This window comes from Amblyraja radiata, chromosome 16 (assembly GCF_010909765.2).
Source record: "Amblyraja radiata isolate CabotCenter1 chromosome 16, sAmbRad1.1.pri, whole genome shotgun sequence".
NCBI lineage: Eukaryota > Metazoa > Chordata > Chondrichthyes > Rajiformes > Rajidae > Amblyraja > Amblyraja radiata.
In genome coordinates this window covers 24,567,469-24,587,012 of record NC_045971.1, presented here as the reverse complement: position 1 = coordinate 24,587,012, position 19,544 = coordinate 24,567,469, and the positions used below count along the sequence as shown (strand labels likewise).

The window sequence follows — 19,544 nt, the reverse complement described above, 5'->3', positions numbered from 1 at the left end:
TATGTCTAAATGTATGTTTTAGTGTGGGGGGTGAGGGGGTGAATAGGGGGAAACCGTTTTCAGTCACTTACCTCGATGGAGATGCGACTTTTCTCTTTGTTGCATCTTCGCCCCCCCCTCGCAGCCTAACAACTGGATTGGTGCGGTCTTTACTCGGAGACCGGCCCAGAGCTTCAGCAGCAGGCGCGGCGCGGACTTTAACATCGCAGAGCGGGTCGATCCCTTGCCGGGGATCGCCAGAAGAAGTGCTCCGACCGCCGGCCTGCGGCCTGTAACATTGTGAAGCCGCGGTCTCCGGTAAGAAAGCGGCCGATTCGGGAACTCCAAGCTGCGGAGTGTGTGTTCCGATCTGTCCCGACGTTGGAGTTTTGATCATCCCGACGAGAGAGATTGTACATCGGGCCGTCCGTAGCGGCGACTATGGAGGGTTCATGGCCCTGACCACAGTGAACAAAGGAGGAAGATTGACTGAACATTATTGCCTTCCATCACAGTGAAGAATGTTGATTCCACTGTGGTGGATGTTTATGTTAAATTCTATTGTGTATTGTTCTTTTGTTCTATTGTTCTTTATGATTGTATGGCTACATGGTAACTCAATTTCACTGTACCCCTAATTGGTGTATGTGACAAATAAATGTGAAGTTGAACTTGAACTTTCATTCATAAGTCTATTGGGAAAGTGTGGACACAGCTGCAACTTTGAGAGGATAACCATGGGAATATGTCAATGGGTGCTTCCTATTAACATTATGGATTTTCCATCATATATGTCGCAGTTCTGTTGCCTGTCTGCATAAAATCCCACCGATGTTGGTAAGCGAACAGAATAAATCAGTTTTTACACTTTACAAGATGCATATTTTATTGATCCAATAGAACAGACACAAAAAGAACCATCAGTTTCAATGAGACACGGAAAATTAACATTTTTGTTGGTAAAGTGGATAGCTGCTCCTGCTTCCTAGTTGGTAGACCACAAGTCGTAAAACTGTGAACTCAATATATTACTTTATGTTGATTAATTTAATAATAGCCAATTGAAAGAATATGAAACCTCACCTGTCCGGATCTTGATAAGCACATAACATGCATCTATTTGGACTCTGGGTTTTCAAAAGTCATTGTTAAAAAACTATTTTACATTTAGGTTACTCGAGATTTCATTCTTTCTCTCCACAGGTGGCTATTAATAAATGTATAGGAATTGTCAAAGCTCTGTTTTAAACAAATGGCATTTAATTAGGAGTGCATATTGTTAAGAATTTTAAACTTAAATCTAACTGAGTTAAAACCATGAAATTAACAGTGCATTGATACCACAGAGCCCTGATCCATTTCCAGCACACAATTGTGACTTCAATTCTTTAATTATTTTTTTTTTAATGCAAGTTTCAAAAATACATTAGTATGAACATTCGTCATCCATTTCTATTGGTGGTTATTACCATTGTTTGATTCGGATTCCTGTGTCATTGTGACCTTTAACTGAGAGGATTTACATAAAGAGATTAAAATATCTAACAACTTTGACAAATTATGCTAGACTGGTGTAAGTGGAGGCTTCACATCAGTCTTGATGGTCCCTAAATTCTGAGGAACTTGAGCACAACCTTCGGATTCGTGGTCACGTAACCAAAAAAAAATGCCCTTCATGATGGTATGGTGTCGAGGGCATTTGTGTGGTTTTACATTTGCACTACATTATTTGCGCCTCCTTCCATAGTACTGAATTCTTTCCCATTCAGGTGCTGTCTCTGAAAAATAGAAAAATGAAATTCAGTGCACCGGGTTTCCTGGTGTTTCAGCAGATTTATCAGTATTTTACCTTTAATCATCTAGAATTGCAAGACTTCCCTTAGAATTAAAATATCACCACCTATGAGTTCGTAGTTTTCCTCCAGGTGCTCCAGTTTCCTCTCCCATCCCAAAGATGTGCGGGTTAGTAGGTTAATTGGCCTCTATTCATTGCCCCTGGTGTGTACGGACTGGACATAGTATAGTATAGTATATCTTTATTGTCATTTTCCTGAGTACTCACATACCCAGAGGAAACAAAAAAACGTTGCTCAACCAGTGTCCATTCAGTGTGCAGTAAAAAATAAATAGAAATAAAAAAATATATATCATGAACAAATTAAACACTCTACTCTCTACTAAACATCAACAGGCGTTCCGATCGGCAGCGGCACGACAGTGGCTCTGCTCAAGTGTGTCCAGGTTGGTGGTTGGTGCGCGATACTTTGGCAGGGGGCAAAGTCTGTTTATCAGTCTTATAGCCTGCGGGAAGAAGCTGAGGAGCATCCTGCTGGTTTTGCAGCTAATGCTCCTGTACCTCTTCCCAGATGGCAGGATGGAGAATATGTGATGCGGTGGGTGGTAGGGGTCTTTGATGATGGAGATGGCTCTGCTGATACATCTCTTCCTGTATATGTCCAGCAGGAAAGGGAGTGGAGCACCAATAATCCTGCTGGCGGTCTTCACAATCACATGAAAGTGGGATAGCATAAAACTGGTTTGAATGGGTCAGTGACCAGCTTGGACTCGATGGGCCAAAGGGCCTGTTTGCATGCTGTCCATATCAATCAATCAATCAATCAATCAATCAATTCAATTAATTTAAGTTAACTTTACTTGATACATTAGTTAGAATTGGGATGGCCATTAGTTGGTGGTGTCTCCATTGCTCTTCCCTATGATACAACATCCCTTAGTGCCGTAACTTAGATGCTGGCCTTCCACCTCTGAATCTGGATTCCAAATCCTGACCACATGGATGAAATAGAAGTTGCAATTTTTCTGAGAGGGTTTGGAGATTCTAGCTCAGATGGTTTTTTTCTCCAGGGCGAAATTGCAAAGTTGAATATATATAGCCCAGTCCATCACACGGACCAGACTTCCCACCATTGTCTCCATCTACACTTCATGCTGCCTTAGAGGAGCAGCCAAGATAATCCAAGACATGTCCCACCCTGGTTATCCCTCCTTCTACCTGCTCCCGTCCAGCAGAAGATACTGAAGATTGAAAGCATGCACCACCAGACTCAGGAACAGCTTCTTCCCCGCTGTTATCAGGCTTCTGAATGGTCGTTCCAAAAGCTGTCCTATTCATCTCTATGCCATTATGGACATTGGAATTTGTCTTTGGAACTGGTGTGCTAAAATGCAGAGAACTATATTCTGCACATCTGTATCTTTGCTCTATCTATTGTACTTGAGTTTGACAATTATATTTATGTATAGTACAGGTATATCTGATCTGTTTGGATAGCATGCAAAATAAATCTTTTCACCTTTCCTTGGAACATGTAACAATAATAAACCCAAACCAAACTCTCATTGTCAAAGCCTTAAAGTGAGAGGGGGCAAAGTGTAAAGACGATGTGTGGGACAAGTTTTTTTTCCCCACAGCGAGTGGTGGTACCTGGAAGCAATCCTGGGGGTGGTGGTGGAGGCAGATATGATAGTGGTATTTAAGAGGCTTTTAGATAGGAGCATGGATATGCAGAGAATAGAGGGATATGGGATGAGATTTGTTTATCTTGGCATCATGTTCAGCATGGACATTGTGGGCCAAAGGACCAATTTGTGTTCTATGTAACTGGCATCATCCTGTATGGCAATGAGTAGCATTAGCCCTCTGAAGAGCTTTTAGGAAATTCACATTACTGAAACATATGGCAAGATGCTACCGATCTGAAGAACTGTGTGTTTGCTTTTCATAGATTCATACAGCACAGAAACAGGCTCTCCAAACCAACGTGTCAATGCTGATCAAGACACCACGTCTACGCCAGTCCCGTTTTGCCACCTTTGGCCCATATCTCTTTAAAGGTTTCCTATCCATGTACCTGCCCAAATGATTTTAAATGTTCTCAACTTAGTTTTTTTAACCCATGAATCCAATCATTCGGATTGAAGCTGATTAATAGTGAACTTTATTAAGTGAGCTATGTTGTCAGTTCTAATCATATTGTTTGGATTGTCTCCGTTTAATTGGTGCTAACAGCCAAATAAAATGAAGGAAATATTAACACACTGCGTGCGGTCGATCATATTCAGAGGTTGGAAGATAAATACATGGATTAAGCCAACTCGTCAGAGGCAAAGGAGAAAGGAGTAGTGAGCTGTATTTATTCTTGTCAAGTTTGTGCATGTAATGGGATCATATCGCAGAGTCTATTCTGCCCAACTGGCCTGTTCTTTACTTGCACTTGGTGAGTTTGCTACTGGTAGTCAATGCAAAAAGTGTTTCATGTGTATTGCTCTTTTAACGGACCACAGAAATGAGCCAAAATCCTCATTAAAAAGCTACAATTTATGTAAATAAGTGTTTACATTAATTTTCCAGACAGCTGTGATGTGAAAAATGGAATGTGATGAGGATTGATAAATTCAAGTGGATTTGAATGACCAGAACCTGCTGTGTTCCCACACTGAGTGAGGACGAGGAAGAGGCACCGTGGCGCAGCGGTAGAGTTGCTGCCTCACTGCGTCAGAGAACTGGGTTCGATCCTGATTTCCGGGCTGTCTGTGTGGAGTTTGTATGTTCGTTGTGTGACCATGTGGATTTTCTCCAGTTGCTCCAGTTTCCCGTGGGTTTGTGGATTAACTGGGCCCTCTAAATTACTTCTGGTGTGTCGAGAATGGATGGGAAAGTGAGATAACATAGAACTAGTGTGAACAGGTGATCAATGGTTGGCGTAGACTCAGTGAGCTGAAAGGCCCGTTTCTATGCTGGATCTCTCAATCAATTAATTCAATCAAAAAAACAAATTCAGATACGAGTGACATACCAGCACTTGAAGACCGACGTCCCATGAGTCCAACAAACATCTCTCCCTTTTGTCCTAATTTAAAGATAGGAAAAATTATCATAAATGGGAATTAAACATACTTCTGCATCTCCTCATATCCATTTAAAATACACAGTGCATCTTGTGAAAAGAATCAAATGTTACATGTTATTTTTTTTTCTTCAGTTCATTGAAGTTAGGATTGGTAATATTGAGAAGTGCTGTTCTCTCAACAATGCTTCTGCACCCACTTCCGAGGAAGGGCCCCACTTTTCCCTGAAAACTTCAAACAAAGCCAGAAATCTTGGGGTCATTATGGATTCAGATTTAAATTTCGACAGTCACATCAAATCAGTAACAAAATCGGCCTACTATCACCTCAAAAACATAGCAAGATTAAGAGGACTCATGTCAGCTCAAGACTTAGAAAAACTTGTACATGCCTTTATTAATAGTAGGCTAGATTATTGTAACGGTCTCCTTGCAGGTCTTCCAAAAAAAAACTGTCAGGCAGCTACAGCTTGTTCAGAACGCTGTTGCTAGAGTTCTAACAAAGACCAAAAAATTTGAGCACATTACACCAATTCTTAAATCCTTACATTGGCTCCCTGTATGTCAGAGAATTGATTTTAAAATCCTGCTGCTCACCTATAAATCACTACATGGTTTAGGGCCAAAGTATATCACTGACATGCTTCCACTATATAAGCCTTCTAGACCGCTAAGATCTTCTGAAACCAATCTGCTAGTGATTCCCAGAGTAAATACAAAACATGGGAAAGCAGGATTTAGTTACTATGCAACAAATAGCTGGAATAAACTTCCTGAAGATTTAAGACTTGCCTCAACTTTGACCACTTTTAAAACAAGACTGAAAACTTTTATGTTTACTTTAGCTTTCAGCTAAATCTTAACTACATTGCACTTTTAACTTTTGCACTTTTTATAATGCATTTTTAATTTTGCTTTTCTTTTCTTTTAGTTCTATTTTATTTCATTTTATTATTTCATTTATTGTATGACATGTCTTTATGTGAAGCACTTTGAGTCTGCCTCGTGTATGAAATGTGCTATATAAATAAAGTTGCCTTGCCTTGCCTTGCCTTTTCTCCGCTGGACATCCAGACTCACTCATACCCTGCGAATTAGTCCAGATAACCTTCAATCCTCTTGCATTGGCACATCACTGGTTACGGGGAGAAGGCAAGGGGATGGGTTTAGGAGGGAGAGATAGATCAGCCATGATTGAATGGCTGAGTAGACTTGATGGGCTGAATGGCCTAATTCTGCTCCTATCAATTATGACCTTATGATCACATTCGGAGAAAGCATTTTTGTTGTTTCAATATTTTTCTCTTGGGAACCAAAACCTCAACCACTCTGTTTATAGATACAGCATGGAAACAGGCCCTTTAGCCCACCGAGTCCACGCCAACCATCGATCACCCATTCACACCAGTTCTATGTTATCCCACTTTCTCATCCACTCCCTACACTCCAGAGGCAATTTGCAGAGGGCCAATTGGCCTACAAACCCGCACGTCTTTGTGACGTGGGAGGAAACCGGAGCACCCGGAGGAAACGCACATGGCCACAGGGAGCACGAGCAAACTCCACTGAAACAGCACCAGAGGTCAGAATCGAACCCGGGTTTCTGGCGCTGTGAGGCAGAAACTCTATCAGCTACACAACTGTGCCGCCCGTTTTGTGTAAATAAACCAAACTCGCATTGCCCAGTTTAGTTTATATACTACTGTTTATAAACATTTGCAGACCATTTTATGTCAATGATGACATTTATTCTCTTTACACAATGCCAAACGTGCATGGGAATGCTGTGAAATCTGATCTAAAGTGAAATCTGATCTGAAAAGCATAATTTACTGGCACTTAATGTTGAGGTGTGTTCTTTACAATGAATGAATCTCTGCTGTTTACTGCAAGACTTTTCACAATAACAGAGCTAATAAATATTTCAATGTGAAAGCAAATGCACAATGGATCCTTGGGGAAAAAATGAAGGAATTAGCAATCAAATGACGTGGGTCATGTATTAGCAATGTAAGATTGATAGCTTCTGACTTTCAGAACACTAACGGTTTGGCAGAAATGTAATTATAGTCTGATTGCTTGTATGCAATAAAACCCCAATGCTTTTAGCATAATTTCTCTCTGAACTGATATTAAAAAGGGAAAGTAATTAAAGTTGCTTTTATTTTATTGGACTGCTTCAGGTAAAAGATAGACTCTAACGGGATTGGCCCCAGAGGCACGCAGTACAAGGAAGAATTCAACTACATTTCTGTTTCAAGTGTGATTCTTATCATTACTTTCAAAACCTGGGATGTTAAACAATGGTGCACGGAGATGGCACAGCTTGCTGGCATGAGAACCAGGATTTAAGTAGCTATCCTGAGACTGCCACTTCCATAACAAGAGGTTGGAACAGCTCTTTTAGGAGGTTGAGAGGGTTGTTATTAGGTTAATATTCAACACCATAGATACAGTCAAAAATGTAAAATTATTTCAGAAATGCATGAGAAGGCTATGAGAGCTGTGGTGTGCTGCGCACCTGACAACAGTGCCCCCAAAATTGTAAGAGAGATAGAAACATAGAAAATAGGTGCAGGAGTAGGCCATTCAGCCCTTCAAGCCAGCACCGTCATTCAATATGATCATGGCTCATCATCCAAAATCAGTACCCCGTTCCTGCTTTTTCCCTATATCCCTTAATTCCGTTAGCCTGATGTAGCCCAGTATCCGTTACATACAATACAAATAAATTATAATACATGTAATAAGCTGCAAAGGTGCCATGAAGGGTTTGATTTGGTGATTAGGTAATTAGTGACTCCATCACTTACCAGTGATTCTAGACAGGAGGAATTAAATGAAATAAATTGAAATCATCACTTAAGAAACATAGGCAGAGGCGCAGGAGATTTTAGTTTTGCAGAAAGGTTGGATAGAACAGCAAGGAAGTTGCCAGGACTCAAAAAGATGAGCTGTTATTCCTTCAATTGCAGGAGGCTGAGTGATGATCTGACAACAATGTATAAAACCATGAGTGGTTTAAATACACAGTCTTTTTCTTTGGGTACGGGAATCAAGTATTCCAGGGCATAGGTTCAAAGTGAGAGGGAAAAAGATTTAATAAGAACACATGGGCCAACTTTTTCATACAATACAGGTTGTAGGTGTATGGAACAAGCTGCCAGAGGAAGTGGTTGAGGCAGGTACGATAGTTACATTTAAAAGACATTTGGACAGGCTCACAGATAGGAATGATTTAGCGGGATATGGCCAAACGTGGGCAAATGGGACTAGCATAGAGGTACATCTTGGTTGGCATGGACAAGATGGGCTGATGGGTCTGCTTATGTGCTGTATGACCCTATGACTATTACAGTGATGGAAGTCGGATTAAAAAATAGTCTTGGAAATGGGAAGTATTTTTCGGTATGGATTAGTATGAATGATAAGCCCTCAGAAACAAAACACCCTGTTGATCTCCTGAATGAGTTATTCCATGCTCTATAATTGTATCATTATTTATCTCAAATCTTCTCTTAAACAGTTTACTTTTTTTTTGATTGTCAAAGCAGTAGGAACATGTTACTCTGTAGGAAGGAACTGCGGATACTGGTTTAAAACGAAGATAGACACAAACTGCTGGAGTAATTCAGTGGGTCATCTCTGTGGGTCATTCATTCTTTGTCTCCAGAGATGTTGTCTGACCAGCTGAAGAACCGTTACTGAATGGTTGTTGATACTTATCTTTATGTTAAAATCAGAGAACATCTTTAGTGATACTGATGCAAAGTAAACTCGCATGAATGCAATTTACTCTCTGGATTTCAGTTCGCTTAAGTAGAATTTAAAAAAAAAATCAGAGTTTGTGTGGTTCAGCTCAACCTGCGATAGACACTTGTAATCTCTGTGAAACGACAGTAAATGAAAATGTAGCTTAATTCAGCAGCAGGACCTCAGTGAATTTGTTGCGGTATAATGCGCGGAAGTAAAAGTTACAAAAAGGCTCTGGCTGTCTACCCTATCTATGCCTCTCATAATTTTATATACTTCCATCAAGTCTTCCCTCAACCTCTGACATTCCAGCAAAAACAATCCAAGTCTATCTAACCTCTCCCTGGAGCTGAACCCCTCTAATCCAGGCAGCATTCTGGTAAACCTTCTCTGCATCCTCTCTAAAGTCTCGTCATCTTTCCTGTAATGGGGCGACCAGAACTACATGCAATATTCCAAATGCAGCTGAACCACACTCTCATAGAGTTGCATCATGACTCCCTGACACTTCCATTCAGTGCCCCTGGCAATGAAGGCAAGCAGACTCAACACCTTCTTTACCATCCTGAAGTGGTTATGTCATTATGAGATCAAACTAAACAATTATTTAAGCTTCTCTATATATTGGTTAATTTGCTGAAATTATGAATGATTTCCCATCAGTTTACAGCTCTTGTACGATTATCATCATCACCCTGCCCCTGAACCAAAAAAGCACATTGCTTTAGAGAACCATTACCTCCAGCCTCTCTTCCTCCTTGAAATGTCTTGCCCTTTTTATTACTTCCCAGATTCCATGCCTGTCTTTTTTTCAAATCTTTGCTCGAGACTACCGAACTAGATTTTCATGCTGCACAGATATGAAATAACGCTAATCTGAGCTATGGGCACTATTCTTTGTAAATGTGATGGTAGTGCATCGTGCCACCTGTTTTGCTGTATCCATCTGTGGTCTTTACCACATGCCTTTAACACATCTCCCCTACTGTCCCCCTCAGTGGGACAGTCCTTGCTTAGTTCCATTCTCAGCTCTCTAATTGCATGAGAATACTTTGATTAATTACTTCTGTTTTCCATTCTATGTACTCCAGAGATCTTCAAGGATCTTTCCGGAATTGTTTTTACTTTCTTATTTATATGCAGTGCCTCGGTAATTAACTAATTACTTAATTTGTTGTTTAATATCTTGAGGGGAATAGTCAGGGTGAATGCACAGAGGATGTCCATTTAAGGGGAGAGGAGCAAGATTTAATACTAACCTGAGAGACAACTTATTCACTCAGAGGGTGTATGGAATGAGCTGCCAGAGGAGGTAGTTGAGGTGGATCCAATAACAGCATTTAACAGACACCTGGACAGGTACGTGGATAGGAAAGGTTCAGAAGTATATGAGCAAAATTAGTGAAAATGGGACCAATTTGGATGGGGCATCTTGTTTTGCGTGAATGACATGAGCCGAAGGGCTTGTTTCCATGCTGTATGCCTTTAGGAGTCTATTAAGGTCTATAACTAATGCCTTCTGAGAGCATACACCTTAACAATAAACACAATCATTCAGACAGACTTACTTTTACGGCCAACAATTCCAGCTTGTGTTGGGCCTGAAAGAAAAAAACACTGCATGTTACATGGAAAACTATCTGAATGAATACTGCTCATAACTATTTGTATAATATCTCATCACCACATTTCCTAAGATGTTAACATGGTTCCAAGGATACCAGAGGCTATCTGTAATTCACCTGTGGGTTTAGATCTCAGGCATGAGAAAGGACAGGATGTTCCAGTTTGATATTGAACAATGGATAAAAACAAAACCAAGTTTAATCATATTTTGGTCAGCCAGCCATGGGGAGATCCACAAACACTATTCAGAAAAATAGGTGAGGTGGTATAGCCCAAGTCATTCCTAGGACAAATATAACATTAGCAAACCTTATGGTGGATTCACAGGTGTGTGGGCTTTTATCTAGTTTTATCCATTCTTTCTTCTATTCATCTCTGAGGCTTTGCAAGTGAGAACACAAAACATCTTTGAAAACAAAACATGAAATCTTTTTGCAAAAATCAAACTTTGCTGTGAAGGGCAGGGCTCTGGGGAGCGTCGTAGAGCAGAGGGATCTAGGAGTGCAGGTACATTGTGCCTTGAAAGTGGAGTCACAGGCTTGCAACACATTGGACTTAATCAGTCAGGGTATTAAGTATAAAATTGTGGTGTTATGTTACAATTGTACAAGACGTTGGTGGGGCCACATTTGGAGTACCGTGTTCTGTTCTGCTATAGGAACAATGTTGTTAAGCTGGAAAGAGTGCAGAGAAGATTTACGAGGATGTTTCCAGGACTTGAGGGCCTTAGCTACGGGGAGACGTTGTGCAGGCTAGGACTTTATTCTTTGGAGCGCAGGAGAATGAAGGATGATCTTATAGATGTGTATAAGATAATGAGGGGAATAGATAGGGTGAATGCACAGAGTCTTTTACCCAGAGTAGGAGGATCAAGAACCAGAGGACATAGGTTTAAGGTGAGAGGGGGAAAGATTTAATAGGAAACAGAGTGGCAACTTTTTCACACAGAGGCAGGTGGGTGTATGGACCGAGTTGCCAGATTAAGTGGTTGAGGCAAGTACTATAACAACATTTGAAAGACATTTGGACAGGTACATGAATAGCAAAGCAGCAAATGCTGTTTCAAGTGAAATACATAGATTCCCAATGAAGTGTCCAATCGGTAAATTTGTAAATTGTAAGTGAGTGGAAAGGAAAAGATAAACAGCAAGGAAGTTGGTGAGCAATTAAATCTCCATTAAATGTTAATGGCAGCTATTCAAGGGAAAAGTGCATTAATTGCTGTCATTTTAATTGTGTGTGATTGGAAAGATTAATGTCAGTTTAGGAGAGTATGTAAAATTATAAACTATTAAAGTTCTAATCAAGAAAGATTGAAACATAATTTAAAATAGTTATAATTATTGATAATGATTATTGAAGATCAAAACCAAGATTGGTATTGAACTCGTCAGCCAATACGGTGATAATTTTCTTAAATGCTGAAGCCTTGTGAAAAGATTAATCAAATTATAGCAGGGATAAAATTAATCTTATTGGTATAATATTAATCGTAATTTCATCTTGCAATATAGAGCTGCTGCTTCACGGTGTCAGTGATGCTGATTTGTTCCCGACCTCAGGTGCTGTCTGTGTGGAGTTTGCACGTTCTCCCTGTGATCGCATGGGTTTCCTCCCACATCCCAAATACGTGTGGGTTTGCAGGTTAATTGGGCTCTGCAAATCGCCCTTAGTGTGTAGGGAATGGATAAGAAAGTGGGATGACATAGAACTAATGTGAATGGGAGATCAATGGAAAATGTGGACTTGGTGGGCCGAAGGGCCTGTTTCCATGCTGTATCTCTAAACTGAACCAAATAACATATCAGCCAGAATGTTAAATTAAATTGAATAAAATGCACGATAATCAATTGTGTAATAGTGGTAAAATAATATGTGTATGATATTATTTAGCCTCCAGAAACCGATGACTAAGGCAGGGAAAAGGAATAGGCTTCTCACAATTTTACATTCCAAAAGATGGAGAATTTTAGCAGGGGGTTTTACAAGTTTTGAAAAACAGTCCAATGGTCTCTTACTGGGAGAGAAAGATCAAAAACACAATATTTGATACTAGGATGGAGACAAACCGTAAATCATGCAAGCACTAAAATGAGGGCACAGGGAACTGCAGATGCTGGAATCCTGTGTGGAATACAGGGCGCTGGAGTATATCAGCGGGTCAAGCAGCATATATGGAGCACATGGATAGGTGACGTTTTGGGACGGGACCTGTCTTCAGAATTTTTAGAACGTCGTCCGAGATCTTGTGCAACATGGGAACAATGTTAGCAAATGGTCTTAAGTAGGCGCAGGTACATGATGTGGCGGATAAATGATCTTTCAACAGAACAATGGCAAATGTCATCACTGGGAAGGCGAAATGCTGGAGTAACTCAGCGAGTCAGGCAGCATCTGTGGAGCGAATGGACGGGCAACGATTCGGGTCGGGACCTCTGTCCTTTCCTTCCACGTCTACTGCCTGACCCGCTGAGTTTTGCTCTAGATTCCGGCATCTGCAGTTCATTGTGTCGTAACCATGAATAGCAGGATCAATGATCAGCACATGATCAATGTGTCGGTCGGAACTGCAAATGCTGGTTTACACCGAAGATAGACACAAAATGCTGGAGTAACTCAGCGAGTCAGGCAGCATCTCTGGAGAGAAGGAATGGGTGACGTTTCGAGTCCAGACCCTTTCTTCAGAATGAAGACTGAAGAAGGATCTCGACCCGAAACGTCACCCATTCCTTCTCTCCAGAAATGCTGAGTTACTCCAACTTTTTGTGTCTATCTTCAGGACATTCACAATGTGCAGGCAATTATGAAAGGACAAGAAGCCTCCACTATAGATAACATAGAATTAAAAAAAAACTTTTTATTTACCCAAAGATAGCGATAGATAACGCAATAGTTGAAGCAATAGATTAAACTCACAGGAGGGATACACGAATAACATCAGATGGAACCGCTTACCCGAAGAGCGTTTCCCCATCAAGCCGTAGAATTTATCAATTTTTGCTCTTTTTACCAGGCGCGCAAACTGCTGGATAAGGTTGGTGTCTTCTGGTAGGTTTTCCTGAAGATAGCGCAAAAGGTTCAATATTATTTCTATTCCCAGTCTTTAAAAATATATATATTAATGCATTTAATTCCCGGCAGATATTTGAGCGGTGGAGAAAATGGTTTGAAGTGAAATTTGGGATGAAACGTAGAACCTGTTGGATTGACAATTGGGTGGCTGGGAGCTCAGGTACTCAAGGCGCGAAGGCAAAGGGAACTGCGGATGCTGGAATCTTGAGCAAAAACACAGGCCGCATCTGTGGGAGGGAATGGACTGAGGACGTTTGGGGTCGGGACCCTTCTTCAGACTGATCTTCCGACCAAAAACGCCACCTGCCCATTCTCCATCGTCTGGGATATAAACTTGTAAAAAGTATTTTCCTTTTCCCTGCCTTGGTCACCAGTTCCTAGAGGCTTAATAAGATCATGTCCTGCCTGATCCACTGTGTCCCTTCCAGCACTTTGTGTACAGAGCAGACATGAACTGTGTTATAAAACGCATTGTCAAATTACATTCCTTGCCTTTCTGAGTTCATCGGTATTTTTTTCTCACACGTGTGATTTAGTTGATGAAATATTCAGAATGTATCGTCGTCTATCGTTGAATTCATGATTATTTATTCCGGTGACAATGAGTCTATGGCTAACATTTAAAAAGCGCATGAATTCCGATACAGCGGCGTGGAGCCGGTTTGGAGAAAGTTGGTGGGACGCACTAACCGGAGACCTGGTCCACGTCACAAGTTTATTTTTAGAGAGATACAACGCGGAAACAGATCCTTTTGGCCCACCTGTTGCCACCATTTAACCTTTTACACTAATTTAATCCAATTTTATTCTCGCTTTATTACCATTAATTCCTGCCGGATACCACTCTCTGCACGCAAGGGTAATTTACAGAGGACAATTAACATACCAACCCGAACACGTCTTTGGGATGTGGGAGGAACCCCACGCGGAACATGCAAACTCCACACAGAGAGCACCCGTGGTCAGGATTGAACTCCAGTCTCTGGCGCAGTGAGTCATTGAGCCACAGAGCGTGGAAACTGACCCTTCGGCCCAACTTGCCCCAACCGACCAACTTGTACCATCAACACGAGTCACACCTGCCTGCGTTTGGCCCATATCGCTCTAAACCTGTCCTGTTCTGTCCATGTGCCTGTCTAAATGTTTCTTCAATTTTTTTTAACCCAGGGGGTCGTGAATCTGTGGAATTCTCTGCCACAGAAGACAGTGAAGGCCAATTCACTGGATGTTTTCAAGAGAGAGTTAGATTCAGCTCTTAGGGCTAACGGAATCAAGGGATATGGGGAAAAAGCAGGAACGGGGTACTGTTTTGGATGATCAGCCATGATCATATTGAAATGCTACTCCTGCACCTATTTTCTGTTTCTAAACGTTGCGATAGTGGCCTGTCTAAAGTACCTCCTCCGGCAGCTTGTTCCACCACCGTTGGCATAATTTGTATAATAAGTCAGGCAGCAACTCTACCAGCAGATACTTTGTGCCGCTCCAATTATTGGAAATAATCATTGTGTTCTCTGTGGCCACAACTATCGAGTCTGGTGTAACAATTTACTTGTCTATTTCTTCCCAGTCCACTGGGATAAAGAGCTCGCTATCCTCAATCAAACCTCCGTCACATCTACACAACTCGCTGATCTCAGGTGCTGCCCGAACCTCAGGAAAGCGGGTGAGAACCGCGTGAGATTCCAACGTCGTGGGGTGCTCACAAGTTAACGCCTGGCTCTGTCCGGGTGAATTCCAAAAAGCTCGGGTTTGCACAACGACATTGGAAAGTGAATGTGTATGATATGGCGCCAAGAGGCAACCTGTCGGCTCGCTGCTAATCTCAAATCATAAATACTGGAACAAAACAAAATGCGAAGAGGAAGGATGCGACGGGGATGGCATGGGGAAATTAAGTTACGGAAAAGAGCTTAGAATACGGGATCGGGTTCCAACTTTGGGGAGTTGACACATTGGCCAGGGAAGAGGAGAATGTGTACACAACGAACAGCAAACAACCTAAATAAGGGTCCCGACCCAAAACATCACGATCACCTATCCATTTTCTCCAGGGATGCTGCCTGGCCCGCTGAGTGACTCCAGCACTTTGTGTCCACCTTTGGTATGAACTAGCACCCGCAATTGAATTTTATTACGGAAACAGGTCTTTCAACCCAAGTCGTCCGTGCCGACTAAAACGGTCCATTTTAGGTAGTCCAATTTGCCCGCGTTTGGCCCATATCCCTCAAAACCTTTCTAATCCATGTACATGTCCAAATGATTTTTTATGTTGTTATAGTACCTGTCTCAACTACCTCCTCTGGCAGCTTATTCCATATACCTACCGCCCTCTGAGTGAAAACGTTGCCCCCTGATTCGTATTAATTCTTGCCCCTATCGCCTTAACCCTTTACCCTGCGTAAAATACTCTTATATCTCTTCAGCTGACAATCCCCGTCGCGCTGACTGAGGAGATTCGAGGACACCAACTCAAAGTCTGATCTCTGGAGACGAAATGCCATTGGAGAGTGAAACATGTAATAATTCTCTCCTATTCTCATTTAACTCGTCATATAGGTTAGCGTTTTTCATCATGCCGGACCAAGCTTCTTACCCACTACTCCTACTCCCAATCCATCATCTACACTGTTCCTGTCTCACAATTCCAATTTGAACACAAACTCAATGCTGGAGGAACTCAACGGACCAGGCACCATCTGTGGAGGGAATGGACAGGCGATGTTTCGGGTCGGGAGCCTTCAGACTCCAGCCTTGAGACCAGTCTGAAGAAGGATCGGGTCTCAACCCGAAACGTCACCCATTCCCTCTCTCCAGAGATGTTGCCCGACCCGCTGAGTTACTCCAGCTTTTTGTGTCTATCTCCCGACACCAGACGCCCTCCCATTCCCTCTCCAGATGCTGCCTGACCTTCCGAATTCCTCCAGTACTTTGTGTTTTGCTCTAGATTCCAGCATCTGCAGTCTCGTGTTTCCACAATTCCAACGCCCGTCTTGTCCCTACTCTCAGCTTGCGTTTCAGCTTGAGTTCATTGTATTGCACGGTTCTCCTGAGCAGAATAACGCGTTTAGAAGTGTATATGAACGAACTGCAGACGCTGGTTTAAACCGAAGATAGACACAAAAAGCTGGAGTAACTCAGCGGGCACAGGCAGCGATCGCCGGAGAGAAGGAATGGGTGACGTTTCGGGTCGAATACGTCTGGAGATGGGTCTCGACCCGAAACATCACCCATTCCTTCTCTCCAGAAACGCTGCCTGTCCCCCGCTGAGTTACTCCAGCTTTAACACGTTTAGAAGCGCCGCACGAAGTGAATGGGCACGGGTTTACCTGCCACTTCTCGCTGTCCAGATTCCACGAATCCTTCTCGGCAGCTGGCGACGGCTCCTCGTCGCAGTAAGTGTGTGCGATCACTGCAATCAGCAGAAGGATGGCTTTTACGCTCTCCATTCTCATGGGCGGTGTGATGACAAGTCTTGAGATCCGAACTCCTACTTATAGTGGAGGGAAAGAACGTGACTCAACCTACGATATCAATCGAAGTGGAAAGTAAAAGCTAAAATATATTCACACAAAGAGAAAGAAGGAGAGTAATTAGAGAGAGAGAGAGAGAGACAGAGAGAGTTCTACGACTAAAGCTTATATCTTCATATTACAAAGTTGAGTTTCACAACCTCGGCGCGGGTTCACCTGCCTCTCTGGCTTCTCTCTGGCACCTTAGTGCGCCCAGGGCTCATTTATAGGAAACCTCACAGTGATCCAGAGGACGAAGACCCTCCTTTTTGTTATTGAAAGCGAATGAATCACCGACCTGTCGTTTCAGATTCAGTGGAAGGAGGGAAATAAGAAGCGCCCTCCTGACAATTAACATGGGAAGGGCGAAGATACAGCCAATGCGGGATAGGTCAGAAACGCAAGAATCATTTGCAACGAAGGTGATTAAGGACTCAGGATGCAAGAACCCTCCCTCAATCTGACCTTCCCTGAGAAAAAACGCACCTCCGTTTTTGTCACTCGGCACCTGTTCAACGACAGACACTTTACGTAAACGGTTAAACTATCGAAACTTCTAGCTCGTGATATTCTTATTCCGTTAACATATTTCAATTTCCCTCTTGGGACAAACAAAGTTCTATCGTATCGTGTCGTATATGTAATGTTAATGGGGAAGAGAGACACAAAATGCTGGAGTAACCCAGCGGGTCAGGCAGCATCTCTGGAGAAAAATGATGGGTGAAGTTTCGGGTCGAGACCCCCCTCATAGAAGCATAGAAACATATAAAATAGGTGCAGGAGTAGGCCATTCGGCCCTTCGAGCCTGCAACGCCATTCAATATGATCATGGCTGATCATCCAACTCAGTATCCTGTACCTGCCTTCTCTCCATACCCCCTGATCACTTTAGCCACAAGGGCCACATCTAACTCCCTCTTAAATATAGCCAATGAACTGGCCTCAACTACCTTCTGTGGCAGAGAGTTCCAGAGATTTACCACTCTGTGTGAAAAATGTTTTTCTCATCTCGGTCCTAAAGGATTTCCCCTTTATCCTTAAACTGTGACCCCTTGTCCTGGACTTCCCCAACATCGGGAACAATCTTCCTGCATCTAGCCTGTCCAACCCCTTAAGAATTTTGTAAGTTTCTATAAGATCCCCCCTCAATCTTCTAAATTCTAGCGAGTACAAGCCGAGTCTATCCAGTCTTTCTTCATATGAAAGTCCTGACAACCCAGGAATCAGTTTGGTGAACCTTCTCTGTACTCCCTCTATGGCAAGAATGTCTTTCCTCAGATTTGGAGACCAAAACTGTACACAATACTCCAGGTGTGGTCTCACCAATACCCTGTACAACTGCAGTAGAACCTCCATGCTCCTATACTCAAATCTCTCCAGACCCTTCAGGGAGTTGCCTGGTCTAATAAACCGTGACGTTTTTTCTAATTCCCTTTAGAAGCGCTGGTCACATTACTCGTTGACCTGAGCCATGAAGTTGTACTAGAACCAGGTCATTTGGCCCGTTGTATCTATGCTGTGCTATGGCGCTTCCTCTTAGTCTGGCCTGTTATAGAAATGACGATATTCGTGATATATTATACGACCCTTCCACTCTCATTTTTTTAAACCCAGAAATATATTTTATTGTCCATATCTCTCTCCTTATGAATAGGCGAATGTTTGTATGAAATATGGAATGTATAAATCTGTGTGGTCAGCAAATATGAGGGTTCCAAGAGGGAAGGTCCCAGATGAGAATATAGCCAAAGGAATAATCCCATGAGAAATGACTTTTGTTTTAGACTGGGATGCCGGTGGTTGGATACCTCCTGAGAAAGTATTCATCAACACAGTGACATGTCAGAGTTCGAGGAAGGAAACTGAATCACTAGATTGGGGATGTGAGTTGGAAGGACTTCTTCATTTAAATATATTGGATCTGGGTTAAATTGATTTGAAGGTGGGACTGTTGACATGCACTTTTTTTCTCTCTCCACTGATTCGGGATGACCTGCTGAGTATATCCAACAATTTTGATCCATTTCTGATTATGGATGTGTGACTGAGCTACTGGGGATGTTAATGTGGATCAGTGGGACAATGTAATGTTGGATGCATAGTGGTTTGATGGAGCTTTTAATCTGGATTTCAGGGTGAGTTTGTGAAGCTGGTAATCCTGATGATAGAACGGATTTCTGGGTAAATTGGTAGAACTGGCAATGTTGATGTATATATCATATGGCAGAGTGGGGGTGATATTGATAGGACCAATAATTCTGTGTACATGGTGAGTTGGTATATCTGCTTGAATCTATCCAATGGATTGCAGAGTTCGTGTGGCTTGAATTAAGCTACTCATAGTCTCATACGGGCCTTGGCTGAATTGGGAGTTAGCAGCGCTGATCTCAAACTAGCAACAAGTAGAGAACATCTTTATAGAGGAAGATGAATATTGAAGGAAAACCTTGATGCATTAAACCAACTTTTACATATTTGAAATTTTAGTAATATATTTAGAATTGAATGCATGCACATTATAGTGGAATAAAAATTAATCAATTTGCTGAAGGAACGCAGTGGATTTTGCAGCATCTGTGGAGGGAAGAGAACAAACAATATTTCACTTGCAGTTTGCTTTTACGAAAAATTCACGCATTTGCAGTCTCTTGTGCCTTCATTGTACTTGATAGATATTCTCCTTCATGGCGGGAACGATCTACATATGAACATAGAAACATAGAAAATAGGTGCA

At 42.1% G+C, this 19,544-nt stretch overlaps 1 protein-coding gene across 3 annotated transcripts; it reads right to left on the bottom strand.

The window, feature by feature from the left end:
• Positions 1-838: 838 nt before the first annotated feature.
• Positions 839-17,100, bottom strand: LOC116982057 (protachykinin-1-like). 3 transcript variants are annotated; one of them, XM_033035340.1, is made up of 6 exons: positions 16,972-17,100; positions 16,628-16,788; positions 13,182-13,284; positions 10,169-10,201; positions 4,797-4,850; positions 839-1,757 (listed from the first exon to the last, which is right to left on the bottom strand). In XM_033035340.1, exons 2-6 carry the CDS (start codon positions 16,751-16,753, stop codon positions 1,705-1,707), a joined length of 369 nt encoding a protein of 122 aa, XP_032891231.1. In that variant the 5' UTR covers positions 16,754-16,788; positions 16,972-17,100; the 3' UTR covers positions 839-1,704. The 3 variants fall into 3 exon arrangements, with proteins under 3 accessions (XP_032891231.1, XP_032891233.1, XP_032891232.1); XM_033035342.1 differs by having other exon boundaries at positions 16,628-16,792; positions 16,954-17,075; XM_033035341.1 differs by having other exon boundaries at positions 16,628-16,789; positions 16,954-17,075.
• Positions 17,101-19,544: the final 2,444 nt, after the last annotated feature.

Bases quoted from the DNA above. Each gene is read 5' to 3' on its own strand.
- LOC116982057 (XM_033035340.1), bottom strand. From the start codon at position 16,753: ATGAGAATGGAGAGCGTAAAAGCCATCCTTCTGCTGATTGCAGTGATC. The intron at 13,285-16,627 runs GTAAACCCGTGC...CGCTATCTTCAG, and splicing joins TGGACAGCGAGAAGTGGCAG to GAAAACCTACCAGAAGACAC. The intron at 10,202-13,181 runs GTAAGCGGTTCC...TTTTTCTTTCAG, and splicing joins GATGGGGAAACGCTCTTCGG to GCCCAACACAAGCTGGAATT.